The sequence below is a fragment of the Magnolia sinica genome, chromosome 18 (assembly GCF_029962835.1).
Source record: "Magnolia sinica isolate HGM2019 chromosome 18, MsV1, whole genome shotgun sequence".
Lineage (NCBI taxonomy): Eukaryota > Viridiplantae > Streptophyta > Magnoliopsida > Magnoliales > Magnoliaceae > Magnolia > Magnolia sinica.
Window position 1 is genome coordinate 63,257,237 of NC_080590.1, and position 26,966 is coordinate 63,284,202.

General features: G+C 38.6%; 1 protein-coding gene across 1 annotated transcript; it reads right to left on the minus strand.

Moving 5' to 3' along the window:
* Positions 1 to 1,523: 1,523 nt before the first annotated feature.
* Positions 1,524 to 25,010, minus strand: LOC131233455 (cystathionine gamma-synthase 1, chloroplastic). Its single transcript, XM_058230163.1, has 11 exons — positions 24,436 to 25,010; positions 22,364 to 22,467; positions 21,929 to 22,002; positions 21,662 to 21,830; positions 11,207 to 11,266; positions 10,912 to 11,115; positions 10,735 to 10,821; positions 4,977 to 5,084; positions 3,368 to 3,463; positions 3,156 to 3,274; positions 1,524 to 1,872 (listed from the first exon to the last, which is right to left on the minus strand). Exons 1-11 carry the CDS (start codon positions 24,863 to 24,865, stop codon positions 1,749 to 1,751), a joined length of 1,575 nt encoding a protein of 524 aa, XP_058086146.1. The 5' UTR covers positions 24,866 to 25,010; the 3' UTR covers positions 1,524 to 1,748.
* Positions 25,011 to 26,966: the final 1,956 nt, after the last annotated feature.

A 26,966-nucleotide genomic window follows, 5' to 3' on the forward strand; every position in this document is an offset into this window, starting at 1 on the left:
CAGAAGTTTTCGATCAAGCTGACATTTGTTTTTTCCCTTTGTCGATGTCTATGTTAAGTTATGTTTGTGTTAACTATTTCAAAGGTTAGATCTGAAATAAATATTATGATGGCCCTAGGAAGGTTTCAACTGTGAACATCACTGTCCCTACTGTTTTCTGACCTGTCACTGGCTAAACTGCGTCCAAGTTCGAGATGGTGGGCATTCAATCCCTACTGTTTTCTGTAATGTGGTCCACTTCTGTGGACCCAAGAAGTTATCAATGGTGGGCATTCAACCCCTACCGTTTTGTGGCGTGGTCCACTTAGCTTGGGATTTGCCTCAGGTTGGGATCATCCTCCTTAAATGAGCTGGCAAAACAGATGGACAGCGTATAACATATACATCATGGTGGGCACCACAGCTTTCGGAAACAGGAATCCCCCTGCGGCCCTCGGGTGGAGGAGATCGGCCTCAAAAGCCAGAATATACATGTCATAGGCAGCTTAAAGTTGCACGCGATCAAAAAACAGCTCACAGAACTCCCAACACTGCTCGACTTATATTCCAAATGATATCATTGATATAGCATAAATGAATGGGAAACACGAGACACCACGAAGGGTCCATTCGGATATTAACAGCACGCCTCGTATCCATTCTGTTGGAGTTATTTTTCTCCACATACCAGCATTATTTCTAGAATTTGTCTTAAAAAGATGGAAAATCCTAATTAAGCAGGGAAAAAGCTGAATCACATGCCACTGAGAATTTGACGCAGAGGGCATGGTTGATATTTTGAGATCCCCCACCCAACAATGTAAACTAGCATCTTGCATCCTTGACCACAGACGAACAAATATAGCAATTAGAGACGCCTGAAGCTTAGTATAAAATGAAATAATAATAATAATAATTAAAAATAAAAAATTGTGTCAAGTACGTATTAACATAACTAACCATTTTCCTTCATACACCATTTTTAAATATCTGAATACAGAAATTTAGTTGCTTGCCTTACTAAGTGCGATCCTACAAAATTTGTATTCCAACTATAGTTGCACCCAGCATGAAGCAAGGCAGCAACAGCCGTGGGTGCGGGTACAGAGAAGTGTCTGTTTCAAAATGTTATAAAGGGCTAGGAAGAGGAGCAGGACTGCATGTCTCAAGTGTGTGATTCAAAGTACACCCAGATCCCTTGCTCAAGTGGCAGACTGAGTGAAAGAGGTCTTGGCATTCGATTCCCTAGTGGGGGTGGCTAACACTGAAGTGTGAACTGACAGTGGGTGTACTAACAAGCTAACAAATTTATAAATAATAATTTTTTATTTTTATTTTTTATTTTTTTTAAAAAAGTGTGTGATTCAAAGTGGGAAAGCCGCCTACAACTAAGATCCCAACCGTATTCTCAGAATTGACTTTCTGGCTCAAACCTAACCATGTAACCACATCAAATAAACGATACAATTACAGACACGGAGTTTAAAATTATTATAAAAAAAAAAAAAAAAAAAAAAACTTCAAAAGTTTCAAGAACCATCAGAGGTCCTAAAAAGTTGCTAATGGAAAGTTTTCGATTTCGTGCATAAAAATTACAAACCAGAATATCCCAACGCATAGAAAAGGCAAAATGACTGCAAATCATCTTCAATAACTGGAGAAAGAAATCATAGGGCATGCCATCCCCTATCCCAGAAACCCTCAAATGCAGGTAGTCCATTAAACACCCAAGAGGAAAAGGAAAACTATCAAAAAGTAGATGTCATGCACTAGATGGAATCCAGGGCCTGAAGGATATCTGACTTCAAGTCTTCAAAATCTTCAATGCCAAAGCTGAACCGCACCAAGTTGTCTTTGATCCCAAACTTGGCTCTTTCCGAAGGGCTAAGGTCCCTGTTCAAAAGAGTGTGACATCAATGGTTAATTCAAACAATTCTACTTTTTATTTCCTATTGTCACTGGATATTCCATTTTATCTTCTTTTTTTTCCCCTTTCTACTTAGTTTCTCCTAAAGCCTTGATGTATGCACGTACCCTGTTTAAGGTATACACTAGACCTAGACTAGATGCACATTCAGAATTTGTTTCAAATGACAAGATGAGATCTATTGAAAACCTAGAAGGATCACAACAGAGAGGAAAGCAATTCTTTAAGGGCCTGTTTGAATTGAAGGAAAACTAGGGGCATGTAAGGGAAGGCAAAAATGTGACATATCACATATGCAGGATGTAAACTGACATCAGCACCAGGGAAGCAAATCCTTTGCATCTATTTGTTTTACTAAAGAAAATTCCTAGAAAATGCTTTTCCTTTACATTTGCAACTGTTTGTATTGAAATCATTCAGAATGAAACATTTTTCCCTCCAAAATTGTCATTTAAAATGTCACATCGAAGGCACATTCTTTTCCCTCCATTTGAAATTTCGAGAAAAAGTTTGCAGTCACTTGTTCAGCAGAGAAAAGCAAATTCAAACACCTCGTTGCATCATCCATTGCTTCCCAAATAGGTGCAAACTGATTGCATTCCCAGTCTGCATTCTATCCAAACAGGTCCTTAATACTTCAAATGTCTCATTTCAGGGGGATGGTACTACCACAATTCACAGGCATCTTAATGACACCCCAGTTCAGATAACAGCCACATGAAACCAATATGATCCAGATCGTTCATCCAGTGGTCCCCACTTAGAACCCTCCAGCCAAACAATCATAACCATCAAATTGCTAACCTGAAAATAGATGGATTAGAAATAGAGGGAATTGTCCCACTACAATACACACACACACACACACACACAAAAAGATCAGACATGATTGTCTGATGACTGATCAGAGTGATTTGGGAGTTGATGGTCAATCCGCTGGAGGGCCCAATAGATGAACAGATTGAATCATCTGGATGTCAAGTGAATGGGTCTTTATATTGAATGTTCTGTCTTCAACCCACTCATGATAATATTAATATGCTTATGCAGTCGTGTTGAATATCTCGCAAATTTAACTAGTCTTGGTATGATGAGATACTACAAGGTGGTGCTGTCAAAGTTTCATTACAATCTTTTCCGTATAAGAAATTAGGCTACCATCTAATTGGAACAAAAAAGAACACCTGCAATGCTCAGGACAACTCAAACAAGGATCTATTAATAAGATGCTGGGAATCTGAGGGAATACCAGTAAGACATGATTGTAGGCTGGTCTACAAAGCTCTCGCAGCCTCCAAAAGAAGGGGCAATGTAAGGAATTTTTAAAGCATCAACAAACTTCCCAGTGGTCATCAAGTCCCCGGCTACCTACACAAGCAGCCAATGAATTTTAATGTTCATAGTTGGGGGGAGCAAAATCAAAGTCATCCATATAATCAACAAGATGTACCAATGCCCCACCTCAAAACTGACCACACCACCAAAACCAATCATTTGTTTCTTGGCAATGTTATGCTCCGGATGACTTGGCAAACCTGGATAATGGACACGTACGATCTGCCAATACTACCACACATCAGCCTTCAACAAGATGACAAGCCGACAAGAAAAGGAAAACGAGAAAACAGGTGCTGAGGAAACTAAGAATACAAAAGGTTGATGGCCATTTTTGGTCATTCAGATGCTTTGCATAAAATAACCATTACGAACTCATGGAGATGTTGGGCAAATGGTACTTACCACCCCTGTTACTGATGCCTACACCCCATTCAAAAAATGCACCTGTTGTTGTGCCTCAGTGGTACTCTCTGGAGTTTCAACACGAGGTCACAGGTTCAAGCATCCCTAGTGGTGCAAGAGTGTGTGTTGGGTGTGTGGGTGGGTGTGAGTGTGCCCGGGGGTGGGGGGGTGTTGGGTTTGTGTAAAAAAAGAAAGCATTGAAATGACTCCAACAAAAGGGCAAGTGCATTATCAAAAGAAGGGGATATGTAGCAAATGATTTTAGCACCCTGTTTTTTGATACATGCATCCCTATCCATCCACGGTGGGGACAAATATCTGGATAACAGAATCATGAGCACAACTTGTACAAACTGGAACCCTGCGCATACCATGCATATCCTTTCCCTTGGTAGGGATACTACACATTCTCAGATTGACAATCATTTAATTATATATATATATATATATATATATATATATATATAAAGAGAGAGAGAGAGAGAGAGAGAGAGAGAGAGAGAGAGATGCAAATGTGTGTTAGGTAATGATCTGATGGAATTACTTTCCATCGTATTATGGTGCAATCATCAAATAGGATGTTGATCAATCCAACCTACGCTATGGGGCACCAAGCCAAAATCATAACCACTCAATCAATGTCCCGAAAATTAACGTCCAGATAAGCTGTTAGAGAAATTGTAGCATAGTCAAAAGTACTCAACCCAACCGTTGAAGTCAATCATGGATTGCTCCAGTCAAGAATCACATTTCTCTGACATCCTAAACACCTGATTTATGTCCTTAAAATGAACGGTTATAGTAAGAAGGCAACTAATTAGATGTATAGGATAAGCCAGTCAATCAGATTTTTCACAGTGGTCCATGAAAAGTGGGCTGGACTGTACGGACAATCAAGATAAATGTTTTGGACGATACGCAAATAAGGCAGGAGCTCTCTAGTGGCAGTGAATATCATAACTTCCATTTTGCATGAATATGTACATGCGACAGCATTATTCAGCAATCTAAACCACTCATCTTACTGGCTCATTGTGGAATGTGTATGGACAACACCACAAAAGTTTTCTAGATTGGAATATCCTATTCATCCATTATTTGGCCTTTTCTCCTTGAATAACGACTATAGGTGTATCATTTTTCTCAACCACGCATTTGCAAGCAACAACAGAGGTTTAGATTGTCCCACTAGGAAGAATTTTGGCACATGGTCTGCCCATGATGGGGACAAGGAACCAGGGGCTATTACTAATAGAAAAGTTTCCTTCCATATCACTTTCTATATACACAGGTGTGCATGAGTGCAAGTAACTTTAAGCATTGCAAGTACCTTAGGATGTGCCTCTAAAATCTGGGCCATCCTCAATGCTGTTGAGTTTTGTTGCTGTAGACGAAGATGGAGTGTCTTCATGCCTCGAATGATCAAGTACGCAGCATTCTGAAGACTCAAAATAACACTTCCAGTTAATATGATTGCTAATAATGGAAGAAAACTTTGCAACTTACATGGACATTAAATCTACAATAACTCAGTAGTAACTATCATCAAGAGTCATGCATAAATGCACTTTGAAAGTCTAATTGGATCATGAAAATGAACAAAGGTCAGATAAATTTTGAAGAAAAATCAGCAAATAAAAGTGATTCTTGAAAGGAGAGATTGAAGGGGCACAGCATGGCAAACATATGGAGATCTGGGTAGTTAACAGGTGCAGCACAATGTATGAATTATAGAAGGCTATGAGTTACTTTATAGCCAATGATACATTTTGCGCATACAAGTTGTTGACGGATTGAGAAAGGAGGAAAGAGAAGAAAATGAGAAGGTAGAAAGAATGAGAGAGAAAATGAGGATTAGGGTTCACACATCCCCACCTCTCCCAAGTCTAGTTTTCAATATTTACAAGAAGGCCATTAATGATTTAAAAATTAAAAAAAAAAAATTTTAAAAAAAAAAAAAAAAAAAAAAACCTATCGTGTCCAAAACCTAGATAGACCTAAGAATGGGCCATATAACAGCCCACATTCACATTCGAGAACTCCCCTTGAAGATGGAGTATATATACGATGAATGCCCATCTTGTTAAAGAGAGGTTGCTTAATTATCAAGTTCAATGTGCTTGATCCTCTCATAATAGAGATGGTTGTTGGCAATATGAGAGGCTGCTTGATTATCACAATACAACTTCATAGGAACCCCAACTATAAATCCAAGATCACCCATTAATTTTTTAGCCAAATAAGCTCACATGTTGCATGGATCATTGCTCTATATTCCTCCTTAGCAATGTTTTAAATATCGACGATATCGTCCGATATATCCCACGATATATCTTGTATCCCACCTATGTAATACGAAACGCACAAGTAGTGCGATATATCCCACATGTTCAATCCGATGAGCATTTTCGATTTTTGATCCTTTTTTTTCTGTAAATTATGTTAAATCGATGTCAAATTGTTACAAATCCATGATTTTTCACGATTGGGGGCTTCAATTTCAAGATTTAGAGGAGATGGGCCGAGTTGTAGAAAATTGAAAAAAAAAAAAAAAATTAACAAAATCCAATTTCTTGCAAATTGATTGCAATATTTGTGTCCAAACATAAAATCAAACATGTATGTAACCTAATCTAGTTATTCTTCTTTTGCTTTTGAAAGTATTGCTTGTGTTTCCACACATCTTCAGACATTTATATTATATGAATAGACTTTGAATATATTTGCATCAATTCAGCTAGACAACACATAGATTAAAACCCCATACAAAGAAAACCTACTATGTGCGCTTGTTTTTTTTTTTTTTTTTATTAATGTTTTGATTTATAAGTGAGTATTGATGTCTTTTTTAACAATCACTAAAGTTTCATTAAAAAATTTGACAAATTTCCCAATGTTTCCCCATCTTTCCAGCAACAACGATACATTACGCGATACAACCGATATATCCCATGCGATAACCAATATGTATCCATATCCCAAGAATGCGATACGTAACGTGATACCGATATTTCAAACACTACTCCTTAGTACTTAGGGCCATAAGATTATGCTTCTTACTATTCCAAGCAACAAGATTACCACCTACAAAATTATAGTAACTAGATGTCGATCACCTGTCAGATGGAGAACCAGCAAAATCAAAATCAAAATATTCTTTCACTCAAAGATGATCGTTCCGCTTGAAGAGAATACCACAATCAAGAGCTCCCTTTAAATACTTGAGGATACAATGCACAGCCTCGATATAAGGAACTCGGACAATCTGCATAAACCGACTAACAACGCTGACATGAATTAATTAATTTTCCTATAAGTCGATGATATCTCCCTCGATCATCAATTAATTCATCATGATCCACCCTTCACAGATCAGAGCCTCTTGAAAAGGACGAGGAATGGACACGGGCAATAGAGACAAAGCGAATATTATTAAAATGATGGAGATAACTTATTGAACGAAACAAAGTTGGAAATAGGATATTGCATACATGAACGAATACCCTTACAAAGAGCATTGGGTAAATTAACTTTATCTAATGGTGGAGGCAAGAACTCAGAAGAAAGGGATTGGTAAAAGCAAGGTGTTTCGTAGTGTAACAGTCCAATCTTTAGTGAGACTATTGTATCGGGCTGTTTGATGAATTTATGAACCTGACAACTTGGAATTTACTACAAAACTTTTATATTTAATTATTTAACTATATAATATCAATATAAATTTATTAGAATGAATGTAATACCAAAACATCTCATATTTGTAGGTTTTATTATTATTATAGTATTGGTGTATTACATACCTCGCGACTCTCGTACAATTCATTTCAACAAACAAAGGTTAGGGACTTATGATATCAGTTTTCCCAATAGATCTTAAGAAAAAATTGAAATTAAATTCAGGTGAATGGTGATGTCGATTTGGGGTTAATTTGGCAGACCATTTGATGTCCCAAATCAGCCTCAAATTCATGCAATCTATTGGTAATTATCCCACTAATGGATTGGTGGACATTTATTGGACAATGAAGAAGGAAAAAATATCAAATGGTCCTATTTCAAAATAACAAGTGCCTACGAATTAACAATGAAAATCATTCAAATAATTTAATTTTTGGATTGTAATTAAGCAACAACAATCCATAATTTAATTAATTAATTTTGAGTTAATATATGCATCACGTATATAAAAAAATTGGGCCATGTACATGGGCCCACCTCGATGTACGTATTATATATCCATGTCGTTCATCCGTTTTGCCAACTCATTTTATGACATGATCAAAAATGAGGTAGATCCATATCCCAAGTGGACCAATAGTGGTGAAGCCCTTAATGTGGGCCCATCACGATGTATTTTTATATCCATGCCGTTAATCTCGATGTATGTATTATATATCCATGTCATTCATCCGTTTTGCCAACTCATTTTATGACATGGTCCAAAAATGAGGTACATCCATATTTCAAGTGGACCACTATTGGTGAGGCCCTGAATGTGGGCCCATCTCGATGTATTTTTATATCAATGCCGTTAATCTGTTTTGCCAAATCATTTTAAGGCAGTGTCCCAAAAATGAGACAAATCTAAATCTCAAGTGCACCATAGTGAGTGATGCCTTGAATGTGGAGCCCACCTGGACACATTTGTTGTATATCCATGTTGTCCATCCTTTTTGCCAACTCATTTTAGGGCATGGTCCCAAAAATGAGGCAGATCCAAATCTCAGGTGGACCGCACAGTAAGGATTAAATTCCTACCATTAAAAACTTCTTGGGCCAAAAGATTTTTTGGATCAAGCTGTCGTTTGTGTTTTTCCTTCATCCAAGTCCATGTGACCTTGTCAATAGGTTCGATGGCAAATAAGCATTACAATGGGCTGTAGGAAGTTTTTAATTGTGGGCATTCAATCCCTACCATGCGGCGCACCTGAAATTTGGATATGTACCATGGCCTAAAATGAACTGAAAAAATTGATGGACAGCATGGATCACAAAACATAAATAAAGGTGGGCCCCGTGCACCAAAACAGTGCATGTGCACTAAGCGGCGTACGCCACGCAGTATTAAATTTTTTTAAGTGGCTGTTTCACAGCCACGCCTTCCATTCGTTTTGAGAGAGAGAGAGAGAGAGAGAGAGAGGAGGGGGCCACACCATGGGAAAGAAAAAAGAAGATGAAGAAGAAAAAGCAGCTGCAACAGCAGCACCACGGCAGTAGATGAAGAAGAAGAAGATGCGATATGTTTTTTTTTTTCATTTTTCTTTTTTTCGTTACCATTATGCTTGTAACGGCCGTTACGGCCTCGTAACAGCCCGTTATGGATCCAAAAAAGGAGTGGCACTGATTCAAGGGGCATATCCCCTAACAGTATCGACCGTTACCGTTACATATCAGCCGTACGTAACCGTTTTTTAATACCTTGGGTAGAAGTCATGATCATATGTACTCCATGTTCATATTTGGGACATTTAGAGTAAACCTGCAAAGGTTGATCTGCACATTGCATAAACATCACCCTAACTCTAATATCCAGTACAATGAAAAGAGTAGTTATGAAGCTGTAAAGTCTTTCCTTCCTCAGAGAAATATGGAATTCGTTAAAAGAATGTGACATTGGCTGACACATAACATCTCCAGGGAATAGAGTTATAACAATTGTATCTCCATCTCCATATTTGGGACGTTTAGAGTAAACATGCAAAGGCCGATCTGCACATTGCATAAACATCACCCTAACTCCAGTAGTAATATCCGATACAATGAAAAGAGTAGTTATGAATCTCTCTTTAAATTGTAAAGTCTTTCCTTCCTCAGAGAAATATGGAATTTGTTCAAAGAATGTGACATTAGCTGACACATAAGGTCTCCAGGGAATAGAGTTATAACATTTGTATCTCCATTGGGTATGAGAGTACCAAAGAAAGACACACTTGATGGCCCTTGGTTCAAACTTGTCATGAACATTGATGCATAAAGCATACACAACCAAAGACCTTGGGAGGAATAGAGTTGGACAGAACATGAGGACAGAAGACAGACAGAGGTGACTTTCCATCTAAAACAAAGGAAGGCATCTGATGTAGTAAGTAGCAATGTACCATGCAGCTAAGACAGGATGACTTCAAAATATTTTCAACACCTTTATATTTAACAATAAGGCTCTAAGAACCTAAAGTAAAAAAGGCATTTCTTACATTGCGTTATCCCATTATGTTGTGGTATATGTGCATATGAAGTTTGGTGAATAATGTCATAAGATGAAAGGTATAAATTAAATTCATGAGAAAAATTTTCTCTAGCACTATCTGAATGTAAAACGCAAACCTTAGAATTGAGTTTCTGTTTCCATATGAAATTCTTTAAAATAAGAAAACACTTCTGCTTGATATTTCATCAAATATAGACATGTCATACAAGAATAATCATCCATAGAAGTAACAAAGTAATTGAAAACAGATAAACCAGTAAGATAAACTGGACCCCCGATATCAGAATGTACTAAATAAAATGGTTTATCACTTCTCATATCTAGACGAGGAAGAAAAGATACCCTATGGTATTTACCCTATGGTGTTTACTCAACTAATCCTACCATCCAACATCAAAATTGTCTAATTTATAACATTTCTTTGACGTAATGAGTTTAAAAAATAGCTACGACAGTAGCCTCTGCCAATCTTACTACACAGCCAGCACTTCCATTTTACAGAAAATCAAATTTCAAAAATCATGACACCATACAATGTTCTGTGTTACTTGTTAGTGAACATATAATTCATGTCTGAATTTCATCAAACAGATTCAGGACAACTAAGAGATTGTGCTTCACGTATTCTATTTAAATGATAATATTCGAGCATAAAATGTAGGGTTCAAACAACCCTGCACCACTGTAATCAACTCCTCATGTATTCTATTTAAATGATAATATTCGAGCATAAAATGTAGGGTTCAAACAACCCTGCACCACTGTAATCAACTCAAAACATCAACATGGCGAAAATTAAAAGCTATTTAGAATAGAGATAGCAAGCATAGATATTAAACACAAGCATCCGGTAAGCACACCCACTGATATTGAAGCTTACAGGGTTGATAACACCACCCAATACATGATGCAGATTCCGAATTTTTTTAATCTCTTTCACATTACCACTGATGCAACCGGCAATAACCTGGAAAAAGAATATGCAACTTTTAAATTTCTCAGCAGAAACCATTTTAACCCTTATACATCTGCATGAATTTGTGCTTTATTAACTCACATCATTGTGACCTGCGAGGTACTTTGTCGCAGACTGCAGAACCATGTCTGCACCAAGAGGAATGGCCCTCTGGTTGAAAGGTGTGGCAAAAGTGCCGTCTATGCAGACAAGTGCACCCTTGTCATGGCAAAGCTTTGAGACCAATTGAATGTCAACACAGCGGAGGTATGGATTAGTTGGGGATTCTGTAAAGAAAAGAGAAACCTGCAGCGAAAACAACATATTAGGTAACACAATCATCTTGTATCAAAATAATACCAAAAAGAGAACCATTAACGGGCTAATATTTACTGACATTATGCTGATCAAGTGCTGATTTTAGGGAGTCCACATCAGCAGGATCAATGACAGTAGCCTGCAAAAGATGATAAAATCAGGAAAAGGCGGAAAACATTGATAGAATATGTGGCACAGAAGACTAGAAAGCTTTAACATGGTGTGAGAGAATGTGATATTCCACATGCTAAGAAAATCCAAACATTCCAAATACAATTAGTACTACAACTACTTTTTCTTGTTTATGATGGATGAGCTGAAACATAGAGAACCCTTTGACAAGTTCCAAACTGTCAAAAAGAAATTTACTTGGTACTGGAACAATTTTAGCTATACAATCAAATAAAAAAAGCATCATTCACCAGCACCTGAAGGCCGTTTATGGGTAGCAACTTTATATTTATCAGAAAGCAGTCAAGCAAACAATTGATTGTGCATCAGAACACACCATCAACTAACCCAAAACCAAGGTTTTAAATAGAAGTAGCATGTTGCGTAGCATAAGCTTCACGATATTGCTATTTTTAACTTAAAACAGGAAATATGATAAATACTAAAAAAAAAAACATATATAAAAATGCCTAAAAGATTATCCATTTTTTCAAGTATAAGCATGTTCAAACAAGTTATTAATTATCAGTTATCAAAGTCAATCCACTTATATAAACCAAATCAAATCATTATCACATCAACAACTTCCTAAGCAAACCACTTTAATTAATAATGTCTAATTGAAACCACAAGTCACAAGTATGAAAAGGAATTAAAATTCCACAAGCTGAAAGTATTACGTACAAATACAAAATACAATTATCATTTATTTTAAAAAAATGGTAGCGTATGTACTGCAACCCAGTTATCAAGTCAATGAGATCTCGATACCCAAATAGAAAAGAAATTAATACACACACACACACACACACACACACATTCTCACAAGAACACAAGAATAATGGAGCAGAGAGGGAGAGAATTTTTATTGATATCAACATTTTTCTCTTACAAGACTTAAAGAAGAACCACACCTAGAAAATTATTAAATGACCAACTCCTACACCCTAAAGGAATCCTTAATTGAAATCACTACAGCTAAAAGAGTCAATCACAATTTATAACAAACTAATCTTTCTTTATATGGCAAAAGATTAATGAAAAGCAAACATGGAAGGCAAATAAATTTCTAAATCCAGCCCATATAATCAATCATATCAATTACACCCCCGTCACACCTTTAAATCAACACCCCATATCTCCCAAAAATAATAAATTATAATCCCAAAATTTATAAACAATCAGCCCAAAAATTAGCAATGTTGGGCTCTATGGTCTTATGTCTTGTTGGGCCCTACAATGGGCCTAGACCTCCACACAACGCCGCCCCCCCCCCCCCCCCCCCCACCCCAATTCTCTCGGTTGGAAAGAACTCTACTTTGACGAGTTGGACACTTCATACAAGTAGTAGAGGTCTGGATCGAATCTTTTCAATTCGTCGCTCGTGATCCATGTGCATTCAAAATAGGGCTTGTTCTTCCATTTCACCAGCTATTCAGGAGTGCACACAGAACCGGTAAACCGGACCAGAACTAACCGGACCGCACGATTTGATCTGGTTCTGAAGTGCACCGGTTCTGATTCTGGTTCCGAAAATCAAAGAACCAGTTAGCTCGGTTCGGTTCTCAGTTTGGGGTTCTATAGAACTGAACCGGACCATGAACCGGACCGTAGAATCGAACCCTGGAACCAAACCCCTTGGTCAATAAATATTAAATTTTATTTTTTTAACATCGAAAACTTGACCATTCATCAAATGGATCACAACACGAATAAACATTGGTAGCAATATCATCTTGGGAACATGAAAGGGTCATAAAAACAAACCATGACAAGATTACTCTTTGTGAAAATTTTCAGTAGAGGAGCTTGGGTTGGATTATAAAAACAAACTATGCAATTAGGCTAGATTATAAAAACAAACCATGCAATTGGGCTGGATTATAAAAAGCCCAACACCGTAGAACCGAACCGGTTTTTTACGGTCCGGTTCCAATTCGGTTCTAGGGTGCAGCAAACGATTCGGTTCCGGTTCTAGTTTTCCTAGAACCGTTAGGAACAGTTCGGTTCCGGTTTCACCCCAGAACCAGACCGAACCAAACCTTGTGCACCCCTACAACTATTGCTTGTATTGGCCCCGTCAAGTGTTAACAGTCTTCATTTGCAACACTTGTTTAACTTCTTCCTTCTTTTTCTATGAGAGTTGTTTATCCATATCAATAATTGCTTCATTTTTCAAGTCAAATGCATCACCATGGTACTCAAATAAGTCCTCCAAATTGAAAGTCGACGAGATATCGAAATCATCTCGCAACTCGATTTCATAGGCATTGTTACCCAACTTCTTGTTGACTCGGCATGGACCAATCTTCTTAGACTTGAACTTATTGTAAGTTCCCCTCAAATACCTTTCTTTGCAGAGATAGATCATAACTAAGTCACCTTCGTTACATATCTTCTCACACCAATCTTCATCCACATCTTCTTAGTACCTGGTATTGTTGTCTTCAATCTTCATCATTATCTGAACTTGCAAGTCTTGGACATGCTTGGTGAAAGCATTAGCATCTTTGCTCACTTGATCTTGCACTGGTAATGGTACTAAGTCAAGTACATGATGTGGACTTCTCCCATTTACGATCTCAAATGGAGATTTTCTGATAGTATGATTCAGAGTTGTTGTAGGCAAACTCAGCTTAAGATAAAGTCGTCCTACTAGGATAAGTTGTCACCTATGATACTCCTCAAATGGAGATTTTCCATAAATACGATTCACTGAGTTGTTGTAGGCAAACTCAGCTTGAGATAAAGTTGTCCCACTGTGATGTGTTGTCACCTACAATGCTCCTCAAGAGGTTACCAAGGCTCCTATTGACTATCTCGATTTGGCGGTCTATTTGAGGATGATATGCACTAGACAATTGAAGCTTAGTCCCCAATCGCTTTTATAAAGTGCGCCAAAAGTGGCCCACATCACGGTCCGAAGTTATTGTCTTCAGTGCCCCGTGAAGTCACACAATTTCTTTGTAAAATATATTGGCGATATGCATAGCATCCATCATCCTTTTGCATGGATTGAAGTGGGTCATCTTCGAAAAATGGTTAACCACAACAAAAATCAAATCTACTCCCCTTAAGAATCTTAAGAACCCAAAATGAAGTCCATAGAAGTATCTACCCAAGCCACAACTATAACGGAAAGTGGCGTTTAGATGCCGGTATTTTACACATAACCTTTAGAAACTTGGCATCAACGACATCATGCTACAAACCGCTCAATGTCACTCTGCATACCGTTCAATGGAAACTTGGGCCATGGATTCCAAATTGCAATAGCATGGTGATGATTAAGTTACGGGTTCTCTAAATCCCACAGTTTGGACCACTTGGATTGTCTCTACTCCGAGCACCAGTGGGAATCAGCAAAACTTGGTGGTGAACCTAGGTGATGAGCAATGAGGAAAGGGAAGGGTAGGCGAAATCTGCAGTTCCGTCAGAAGATATTCATCCCATAGGAGATTCACGCTCCCTCATCCAATCATCGTCAGGAGAAGAGAAGCATCAGCCAAGATGAAAAGGGGAAGGCGAAGGAGGTACGCGTTGAGTCGTGTCCCTCTCTCTGTCCTCTAGAGCTTTCAGAAGAGGATTCAACTATTGTCCAAAAGAAGAAGCATATGAAGGCTTCGACCCGCAATCTTAATGATTTCCCAACGATTTTCGTTCAAAACTATCCATCTAGCTGGATGGAGACCCACCTTTTTCAAGCTTTTAGTCAGTACGGTAAGGTCATGGAAGTCTTCATACCGTGGGATAAGCAATCTAGAAAAGGGTGGGGATTTGTGTTTCTTAGGACGAGATCGAAAGCAAAACTCAACAACGCAGTTGCCCAAATCCATGGTCGGCTATTCGAAGGGAGGACATTGGTGGCACATAGCCCACTACGAACCAAATCGGGCAGTCGAAGGGTCTTACATTTGCAACATGGGCCTGAAGAAGGAGAAACATCCACCTTCGTTTAAATTGCCTAGGGAACAATCCCATTGATTTAACACGGAGATCGAAGTTGTCAAAGAAAGGGATAGGAAGCCAGTGGAAAGAGGGAAACAAACAAAGGTCTAGAGGCCTCAGAATTTTGTGGACGTGGTGATGGGGAAAGAGGCGACATCAACTAAGGATTTAAAGGAACCCATAAGAGATGGAGCTATATGCGCCCGGGTAATTGACCAGGATGGGGGAAGAGCCTGCCTCAAGAGTGTTTCTTTGAAACAGGCATGGAAGGTTGATCATGAAGGGGCTTCGTCTATGAGGGTGTCTCTTAAGATTCTAAAAGAAACAAGAACTCAACTGGAGCTCTCGCTCCTTGTCATAACTACTCCAAGAGCCACCTTCAAGGAGATCCATGCACGGTTCGAAGTTTGCTGTCAACTTAAGGAGGATTACATCGTCAAACACTAGGATAGGTGAAACTCTGGGTCTCCGTGAAAACCGATGCAGACCTCAATTAGATAGTCGCAACGGGGACATTATTTAATGATGGGTTGGTTGTAAAGGTATGGAAATGGGTTGAGAAATCCTTTTTGGTGAAGTGGAGACTTGGTTTCTCTTTTGGGGGATACCCCTAGAGTTGTGGATTACAGAGGTTTTCAAGGCAATCAGATCCTATTTGGGTGAAGTCATGGATATTGATCCTTCTACAGCTAATGGGGATGAAATCAGTGCTGTCAGGGTTCCGTCCAAAGGCGCATCATCTGGAAGCATCCACAGTCAATAGATCTCCGGATCAGAGAAGAAAAGGTAGTAATAGGGGTGGTCAAGGAGCCTTATGGGGTGAGAACGTACATGTGGGCCGATGAGTGGAGGTGTCTAAGCGATGAGAGAGCTGAGGTAGACAGTTGCGGAGATGGAATTGATGAAAGAGTACCTTTCCCAATGCTCCGCAGATCTCGAGGATGGAAGGAATTCGGGGGGGGGGGGGGAACTAGGTGGCCATGTGTTGTAAGATGGAGGCCATGTGTTGCAAGATGGAGAGCCTCTCCAATTATCGAGTGACATGGCTCAAGCTCCTCCAAGTGTTGCTGAAGAGGCATTGGCGGGAATTCTTCCCTTTTTTGAGGCTCGACCTCGGGGTTGGTTTTCGAAGGAACTTGTTAGCGATTTAGGAGGTTTGGAAGCATCGTCCGGAGCTTGCTTTCGACTCGAACCTCTAGTTCAAATCATCATATGTCATGCAACGACAGTACCTCAATTTGAGAGCCACTCATGAGTTCTTAGAGCACGTGTGATCACTTAATACCTATTTCTCCCTTTTCTGGAAATCAGCCTCCTTTCTTTAACCATCGAGAGCCTACCCCTCTAGGTGCCCTTCTCCTTCCATATCAACAAGCTCTACAAGAAGACAGGAGGTCAGTTGAAGGTAGTCAAGACCTCGTCAAGATTCGGGAGAGCTTTTTCGAGGTTGGAGAGTATTTTCTTCTCGTTGAAGACTCAATTGGGGGGATTCCTTCAACGATGCACTCGACATCACCCCACTTCAAGCGGCAAGGGAAATCCCTATCTCCGGCTACGAAAATTCTCTCCCCTCCCTTTAGGAGTTCCCTACTCGTTTCTGGGACATTCGATAAATGACAGAAGCTAAGAGGCGATGGTACAAAGATATGTTGGACCATCGCATAGAACTCAAGATCATACATGGAGTAGTTCTTTTGTGTATCGCTAAGCTTCTCACTAAAGAAAGCGATCGACTTTCCTTCCTAACTCAACACCGCACTAATGCCAACATTTGAAGCGCCGCTTTCAACTTCAAAGACTTTATTCAAGTCCATAAATGCAAGAACTGGATCTTCTATCATCTTCTTTTTCATGGCACTAAAGCTTTGATCTGCAGCTTTAGTCCATTCGAACTTGCCTCCTTGCAAATAAAAATGTTGTCAAGCCATGAAAAGAACTAACCTCCGAAAAGGTTCGTGGGGTGGGCCACTCCGCAATTGTCTTGATTTTCTCTTTATCAACCTTAATCCCTTCCATAGAAACAACATACCTCAAAAACACCACTAATGACAACAGCACCTTTTTAAGTCAACAAATAGTGACTCCCTTCGTAGTACATCAAATATTTATCGTCAATGATCAAGATGAACAGATACATCAGGATTAAAAACAAGAATATCATCAAAATACACAAGAACTTTCCCATAAAAGGGCAGAGTACCTCTGTCATCAACCTCATGAAAGTGTTTGGTGCATTTGAAAGGCCGAACGACATGACACACCACTCGTACAATCCATCTAAAGTCTTAAATGCAATCTTCCACTCATCCTCAAGCCGAATACTTATCTGATGATATCCAATCCACAAGTCAATCTTTTAAAAGACCTTTGCTCCATGCAATATGTCTAACATATCGTCCAAGCGAGAAATAGGAAATCGGTACTTCATAGTAATCCAGTTGATTGCATGGCTGTCCACGCACATCCTTCAAGATCCATCGTAGGGGTTAATAATGAAAGAACAGCACACAGTGACATGCTTCATCGATTCCAAATTAAACCCTTCTGTAGTAACTCAGTAACCCATTAGTAGAGCTCGGCATGTTCAACTAGACTCATTCGATAGCGTGCAAGATTCGATAAACTCGAACTCAACACTAAATCAGTGTGGTGTTGGATGTTCCTCATAGGAGAAAGTATGACTGAGAGTTCTTCGGGTACCAAGTCTTCATATTCATGAATAAGCTCTTGTATATGAGGCGGAATATCTAACTGCTTCATGTCTTCTTTAGCAACTAAGATATAGATGATGCCAATCTCCTTGCTTTCATCTTCAAATTTTTGCACACCGAGTGGTTTTTTACCTTCTTTATCAGATTTGGGTGTTGGAAGATGTTTCATAGGGTGCATGTGATATTAACACCATCCTTTACAAAGGAATAGGTGTTAGCCTGAGTCATGTGTACCATATCCCAATCCCACAACCACGGTCTCCCTAACAAAATATGGCATGCAACCATGAGGACCATGTCGCACCAAACATCATCCTTGTACTTAGATCCAATAGATAAGGAAAATAAACACCTGGAGTTAACATAAACATCTCCCCCTTTCTTGAACCAATGAATCTAATATGGTTGGGGATGTTTATGTTCTTTGAGTTTTAATTTGTTCACCATTTCTTGTGAGACAATGTTCTCATTGCTCCCTCCATCTACCAAAATGGGGCATATCTTCCCACCAAAAGTATTAGTACAGAAGATATTGTGTCGCAACCATCACCCCTCATCAACCATTTGAGGCGTCAATAGAAAAATATATTGGATAACAACGACTCTCCCCTATCACCATACATATCTATTGCATCTTCCCCAACAGACACCTCATCTTCATATGCATGGTCTTCATATTCAGTGTCCACTTCAATTTTGTTTTGCACATGGTTAGGGGTGTCTTAACATATTCTCCTTCCTCAACCAAATTTACTTTAATTGTGGGCTGATGTTCAAGAGAATGAAATGAATAATGTCCCGGTTACCCACACTTAAAGCATGTGACAGAAGTGTTGCTTTATCCCATCTTGGGTGCATTAACCCCCCGCAAATTGAGGATGGACTTTATTATTGGACGTTGGCCCATTGTCCTTCAGCTTATGGGAAGCCTTGTGGTTGGTTGCCTTACATAGGAAATTAGCATGCAACCCCATCACCAATGACGGCCCTTGTGGGGTGCCAAATCGTCTCCCAAGTCCCCAATTAATTATCTCCTCAGCTTTCAAGGTAAGTATATATGTAACGAACATTTTTTTAAAAAGTCTTTAAAAGTCAATTCATTTTTTATATCTATGTTAAGACCATTAAGATATCTTAAAATCTTTTGGTCTTCATACTCATGAAAGCTTGCCCGTGATGTTAAGGTATGAAACTCCTCGGTTTATTCATTTACCGACTCGTTCCCTTGACATAGATTGTGACATCTTTGATTGAAGTCACGGGCGTAAGTTGCAGGTAAGAACATCCTGTTTGACTTTTTTCATCTTTTCCCAATAATTTATTTTCTCCTTATCTTAAGGGATTCATTCGGCTTGGAGATCATCCCACGACACTAACACATGAATAAATAACTTCACAACTACTAACTTCACCTTCCGATTATCCACAACTTCCTTGTACTCGAACACTTTCCACGTTGCTCAGTCAACCAATGAAATCGTTAACATGCAACTGGCCATGGAATTACAGAATTTATACCTTAATTATAAGCTTTCTATCACGTTACAACAATCGAAGGATTCGATCATTGGTGTCTTCATAAACGGAGGCCGGCCATAGTTGGTTAGGACCTTGGTGGAGGGCTCCCCATACATGTCCATGTGCTCCAACTTCGGTCTTTGGATTCCCTCCACGCTAGAACACCCCCACTTGATTGGTGATGTTGCCTACCACATGCATGAGTTTATCTAATCGCTCTATGAATGTGCGGATCAATTGGGTTGCACAAACTCTTCCTGTGTCACCCCCTTCAAAGCCATTACAGGATGATATACAGTCGAAAAATCCTAAAGACAACCTGGCTCTGATAGCAAAATGGTGCAACCCAGTTATCGAGTCAATGATATCACAACACCCAAATTACAAAAATAAAAATAAAAAATGTATATATATACTCAAAAGAACACTGGGGTAGAGACTACAAAAGAGCTAGAGAGCTTTTATTGATATCAACCTTTTTTTTCTCTTACAAGACTTAAAGAAGAACCACACTTAGATAATTACTCGAATGACTTACCCTACACCACCACCCCCGTTTTATAGATCATAAAGAAATCCTTAATTGAAATCCCTACAACTAAGTGAATCAATCATAATTTATTACAAACTAATCTAATATTTTTCCATATGGCAAAAGCTTAATGAGAAGAAAACATTGAAAGCAATTAAATCTCTACATGCAGCCCATATCTTGAATCATATCAATTACACCCTTATCACACATTTAAATTAGCCCCCCATATCTCCCAAAAATAGTAAATTATAACCCTCAAATCTGTAAATAAGCAACCCAAAATTCAACACATGTTAAGCTCTACGGTAGGCTATGGTCCTATGTCTTGTTGGGCCCTACAATAGGCCTCAATGGACTTAAGTGGGCTGGAACCTACAATGGGCCTAACTGGACCATGGGCCTACATCAAAATGCTACATACGCAACGCAAATGCTACAGCCCCTATAGCATACGCTATAGAGGATTTACACTATTTGCTAACACTACATAGCACCGTAGTGTAGCGTATGCTACAACGCTACAGACATTATTCAAAACACTACCCAAAACATATATGATGCTCCAACCAAAAAATTGAATGCAAATAGTTAAAAACAAAATAAATTAAATTAAATGTACGTCAAAATGAAAAGGGAATGAGAACTAATATCCCCATTAGAAAGGCACAACATTTGAAAGGCATTTGATGTATAAAAACTTTCCCCCTCTAAAAGAAGAGAAGAAACCAACTTCGAACCTACCATATAACAACATCAAAGGAACAATGGAGTGACCTCCTATGATATCATAAGCAAGGTGTTCCATAACGGTAATGGTGGTCGTAATTGCCACCGCCATTACCATTACAATATGGGTTGTAATGGCCGTTATGGCCTCTTTCTTTTTTTTTTCTTTTTTTCTTTTTTGAAAAATCCATTTTGGGGACTGTTATGGGGCCATTACAGGGTGTTACGTGCCTTTTTCTGTAACAGCCATTATGGCCGCCTCAGCCCCGTAATGTATAATGGTTACAACTGGTTACCCTTAAGTGACAGCCATTACGTAACCATTTTGGCATACAATTCATAAGGCTAGGGACCACACATGAGATGAATTGAACAGTTCAAAACAGAAAAAACAAGAACAAAGAACAGTACAAACTTCAGGCAAGAAGTCCTAAAACAGGGTACCATAAGAATTCCAAATTGTTTCCGCATGAGTAGCCTGCACTGAATTTTGGGCCATGGTCAGCCAAGAAAGATGGATATCTTGGTCAACAAATAGATACATAATCGACGAAACTGAACTACTGAACAGATGCCGACCCCAAAATAGTGTAGAAAATAAGCATGTGCTTCAGTCTACGCGTCATAAATGATGTAGTGACAAGGTGATCCATGACATGAAAATTTCAAGGCTAAACCAAGCAGACGTAGTTCAGGTTCAAGGATGGAGTGAGTGTAACTCTTGCTTACCAGGGAATTATCAGTCATACAAACTCAGTAACACATTTTGCATGTATAAATGGCACAGGGCCTCTAAGAAACATCAACAACATACAAGAAAATTGTAAAATCACCATGACAGGTTTCAAAGCCAGAAGTATAACAGCAAAATCTAGAAGAATCATTGAATAAATTGAAAAAATAAAAAATAAAAAAAAACCCTTACTGTTATCCCCATGTTTGGAAGTATTGTTTCAATGAAAATCCTTGTCTTTCTGTAGCAATCTGTGGTTGTCACTAGATGCCCACCAGCAGGAACCAATGCCATCATCAAGACGGTACTAGCGCACATGCCAGATGCCATCAACAATGTCGATTCAGCCCCTTCTAGTTTACTGCTCCATTAAATAAATCAGAAGGAGAGCATCTAAGCACAGAATCCATTATCCAACAGGATAAGCACACACAGAGACATCGAACAGCAGGAACAAACCTAATCTTTTCCTCTGCGACCGCCGTAGTTGGGTTTCCATAGCGGCCATACTCATAACTTGCATGGTTTCCCTCCTGTCAAAAGTTTAGAGGGATGTAATGAATGTAAAGCATTAATTAATATAAAGAAAATAAGAGTCTACACCTTAGAGATATGCCACATGCTCAGCCCTTCTTAAGAAATAGCTTGGAATAAAGGCAGCTTGTCATGGCAGTGATAGAACTTATTGAGGAAAAATCCAATTTTCCCATAAGGCAGAATATTAGAAGTATGGACCGGGAGAAAAACACCGCAGTCCCAAAAAGAAAAACAAAGTATTCGAACATTATATATATATATATATATATATATATATATATATATATATATATATATATATATATATATATATATAGATATATAGATATATATATATATATATATATATATATATACCTTGAAAGCAATTAGCTCAGCAGTGTTCTTGAACATGTAAGCAGAAGTATTGACGACTGGGGTGGTTATTGCATCAGTAACTATACCACGTCCTAATCTTTCTCCTGCACAAGCCAAGTGGAAACATAGTGCTTGCAATAAGAAAACCCCGAAAGGAAACAATGACGCCTGCACTATTATGTGAACTTGACCTTTAAGGATCAGAGCAATCAGCCTCCATCAAGCATCAAGAACAACCAAGAAAATGCCATTTTTCGAAACCATGGATTCCGTTGCAAGCAACGGAAAAGGAAAAATATTTTTGATATGACAATTTGTGTGGTTTGGACAGCATAGAAAAGGGTAGATTCCACCAAGCAATCATTACACTTATCCATAATTTCAATTCTCGGCACAAGAAACTATGTGAGTATTGCAATAGGAATATGAAATCTCCACTTCCCTCAAAACTTAGGGGTCATTTGGATGCCTATAAAGTCCTTAAGTTGTAAAGGGATTACAGGTAATCTGATTGCAAGGGCTGTTTGAATGATGTATTTGCTTGTAAAGGCTTTACAGGCTGTCAACAGATTACAGCTTTTAGTTGTAATCTGAAACCTGGTAAAAAGCCATGTTTCAGATTACAGGTAAAGTCTTTACAGCTAACAAGGCATTATACATGTTAGAACACAATGGTTAATATACACTCATGATATGTGGGGCCCACCGTAATGTGTATGATACATCCAATCTATCCATCATGTACTTCCCTTGATGATCTCATGTGGCCCTAAAAAAACAGCTCGTCCATTATCAAATGGACGAGACGAGGGAAGGATGGAAAGTCCACCATTAAAAACTTCTAGATTGCATTTGGGGCCCACTGTGACAGGTGGAAGACATCCAATCCATTTAGTATTTGCATCCTTTATTACCCTCTTAGGGCCCTAAAAAATTAAGTCTTTCTTATGTGACTTTTGCAGATTTTGGAAGGTTCACTGCCCAAGCTCTCTGGTATGAATACCTACTTTATACATTGTAAACACTTTACAAGCTAGCCAAACACACAATCTGTTTACCTGTAAACGGATTACCACTTAAAAGCCAAACGGAATAGCATGTAAACCGATTACACCTGAAATTCTTTTCAGGTGTAATGTGTTTGCAGCTAAAAAAATTACAGGCATCCAAACGACCCCTTAGAATCTATGTTTTAATAGTAATCATGAAAATCATCATAGGATAATTATAGTTTTTTTCCTTTCTTCTCCCATGAATTCCACATATCCAAACATGCCCAAAGATCAAGTAAAACAAACCAAAAATGCTCAGGACATTCTCAAATAATATAATTTTTTTTAAAAAACACGCAAGTCATAATGAAAAGCACTACAATGGGTATTTTTGAATGAGAGCTGATCACCCACTAACCTTTTCTACTAGTGTTTTGCACTGGAAAATAAATCAACTTTGGAATGCATGAGAAATGGGTTGCAGCATACAACCCATTGTAGGGAGATCCATCCCCTTTTTTAACATGTTGTAGAGAATTTGTGGTTTCTTGGAAAAAGAACCAGTGAAAATATTATCAACTTGTATTGGAGGCTAGGGTTTCCTTAAAATTAACCCATATTCTTCGCTTTTTCTTCTTTTCAATTCAATATCAATTGATAGAACAGAGTTATTTCTTGGTACCAAAATTTAAATTTACCAAAGATGGACGCTTTTAGATACGAACCAAACAAAAAAAAAAAAAAAACCACCACAGAGAATGTCAAAATCAAAAAGTAAAACGAAAACACAAAACACAATTGAAAATGAAATCATTTCTATCTTCAAACCAATATTACATTCACCCTGATTGTTTACAAAGATAAACGCTTTTAGATAAAAGAATGACGAACCCATAACTGAAACATGTCAAAATGAAAAGAAAAGAAATCTTTAATTTTAATGAATTGCAGAGATGAAAACCCACAGCTGGAAATAAAATTCATCCAAAAAAGATGGAATTATCATCTGATCTAAAACCCCAAAAAAGAAAGAAGGAGGCGGAAATCAACAGATCTGATGGGGAGTCAATCCACTTTTACCGGCATGAACAGCGTGAGTCCCAGGGGAGCGCAAAAACGACGATGTGGAATCGGCCGATCCCGACAACTGTACACCATTAGAGTTACAGGAGCCAACGGCCACGTCGTCGTCGACGACGGGAACCGTGACTGCGCCATCAACAGATGCAGTGGCTTCGGGATTCGACCATGAAGCAGCAACGACCTGAGCGACGCCGATGTTGCTGCAGTTCCTCCGGGCTTTGGTGCTAAGCTGCCGGGCGAAGTTTGGCGGGAAACCTAGTATGAGGGAAGAGAGACCGCAAGAGAAAGATCCATGGAGCCGCTTCGATCGTGTGGCGGAGAAACGGCACGAGCTCGTCTTCTCCGGCTTCGGATGGCCAGGATGATCCGGATCCGAACGGCATTCAAAGGCCGGAGAGAAAACCCTAGGGTAGGACGAGGCCGCCATGTAAGGAAAAAGAGAAAAATATATAAAATAATAATAATAATAATAGCTAAATACGAGCTAAGGGGAATTTCTAACGCCCTTCTCCTCCCCGAGTCTCCGAGAATCCGAGCGCAACCGTCTAACCTTTTTATTCGCAACTCTCTCTGTACGATTTCGTTTGTTTTTTTCCCGAAGTCTGTCGCGACCCAGGATTCGGGCCCACTGACTTCGATGATGATTCGAACCGCACATTTCGTATACATAATCTGATACGTTAGGGCGTGTTTGGGCGGTGGGATTAGAAGGGATTACGTTGGATGGGATTCAAAAAAAACATAATTATTACCCATAGCGGGGATTATTCCCTGTTGGCATGTATAAGATTAACGTCATGCTTTGTTGTTAATACGGTGGTACATTGAATGTATACACCCACCATCATTTGAAATTAATGAGAATATAACACATGTGTTATATCTAAACCGTTCATTTGTTTTATAACCTCATTATATGGCATGGGCCTAAAAATAAGGTAGATCCAAAACTCATGTGCCCCAAAGAAGTTTTCAACTGTAAGTATTCAATCCCCGTTCCTTTCTATGGTGGGGTCCACTTGAACTTTAGATTTACTTGATTTTTTTAGCCCATACTCTAAACTAATCTCGAAAAATGGGTGGATGGTGTGGATATAGCCCAAACATCATAGTAGGACCTACATAACTTGTTAAAATTGAGTGAAATTGGCATGCGACCACGGCAATTCCATCTGATCTAATTCCAAGCTTTTCCATTCTTCCCAAACAAGGAGTGGAATTGGCGCAAGACCCACCTAATCCCTTCTAATCTCACTGCCCAAACACACCCTTAGTATCCCCTAATAATGGTTTTTAACAATGATCTTTAATCTATGATATCTAAGAGCCATTGAAATTCTTCTTTACATTTTATTTTTTTTTCTAAAATAACCTATGGATGTTGATGGTCAGAATCATATGTTACATGTATTTTGCTCAAAGTGGTCACTGAGATATATGACAGGGACCATATAGTATACGGCTGCGCTAACACTCCGTGTGTGAGCCCTGTTAGGTGCTACACAGGCTTGATCTCACGTGTCACTCAATAAACCTATTCTCCCAAAGAGGTAGATTGCAAAATCTATCCCATACGTTCATTTTTTTTAAGACTTAAAACAAAAATTGGGAAATATCCAAGACTCAAGTGGGTTGCACTGTGGGTAAGGATTTCTTGTCGTTGAAATAGGTTGAAATTGATATTTACATACTGTTCACAACATCATTCTTTAAGAGATGAACCGAAAACATAAATATTAATCCGATTCAAAACTTTTGTGGTCCATGAATATTTCAACTGACATTCAATCCTTATGTTTTCGGCCTGATTGAGCATTGGGTCCACCTTTTGTTCAGTCCGATGTCCTAAAATAATTTCACAAAACTGATGAACGAGATAGATTTTGTAAAAATATCATGGTGGGTCATCTAAGTTTTGAGCACAGTAACTTTCTAAAGAAGCCTTTGGCACGTAGATATAACACGGATTGCCTGCTAGGGCTATTTTATCCAAGTTTCTCTTTTTTTTAAAACATGAGTTGAAAAATAATGAAAATCCAAATCTTAAGTGGATCATTTTATATAAAAATGAAAATAATTAAAAGCTCACCATTACCAACTTTTTAAGACCCACTATAATGTTTATTTGTCATATAATCCATTGGTTATATTATGGATGCTTGATCACTATTAAAGGCATTGATCCAAAATTTTGTTAGGCTAAGAAATTCGCCTCCCTGCACTAAAAAGTCAGGTGAGGCCTATTATAACATTTGTGAGAAATCTATATTATTCATTTATTTTTCCAACTCATATTAACACATATATTCAAAAATGAAGCGGATCTAAAATTTAATGAGATGCATGACATAAAAAAGTTTATGTGATTAGATAGCATACATTTGTATGCCACCTAAAGCGTTGAACTTTGGATGCGTTAAGAACGTTTGAATAGCCGTGGCCTGCAGACACCAAAATTATTAACTACCAGAGTTTTAGATGGGAAAATCAGGAATTTATAATTTTAACATAACATTTATGAACATCAC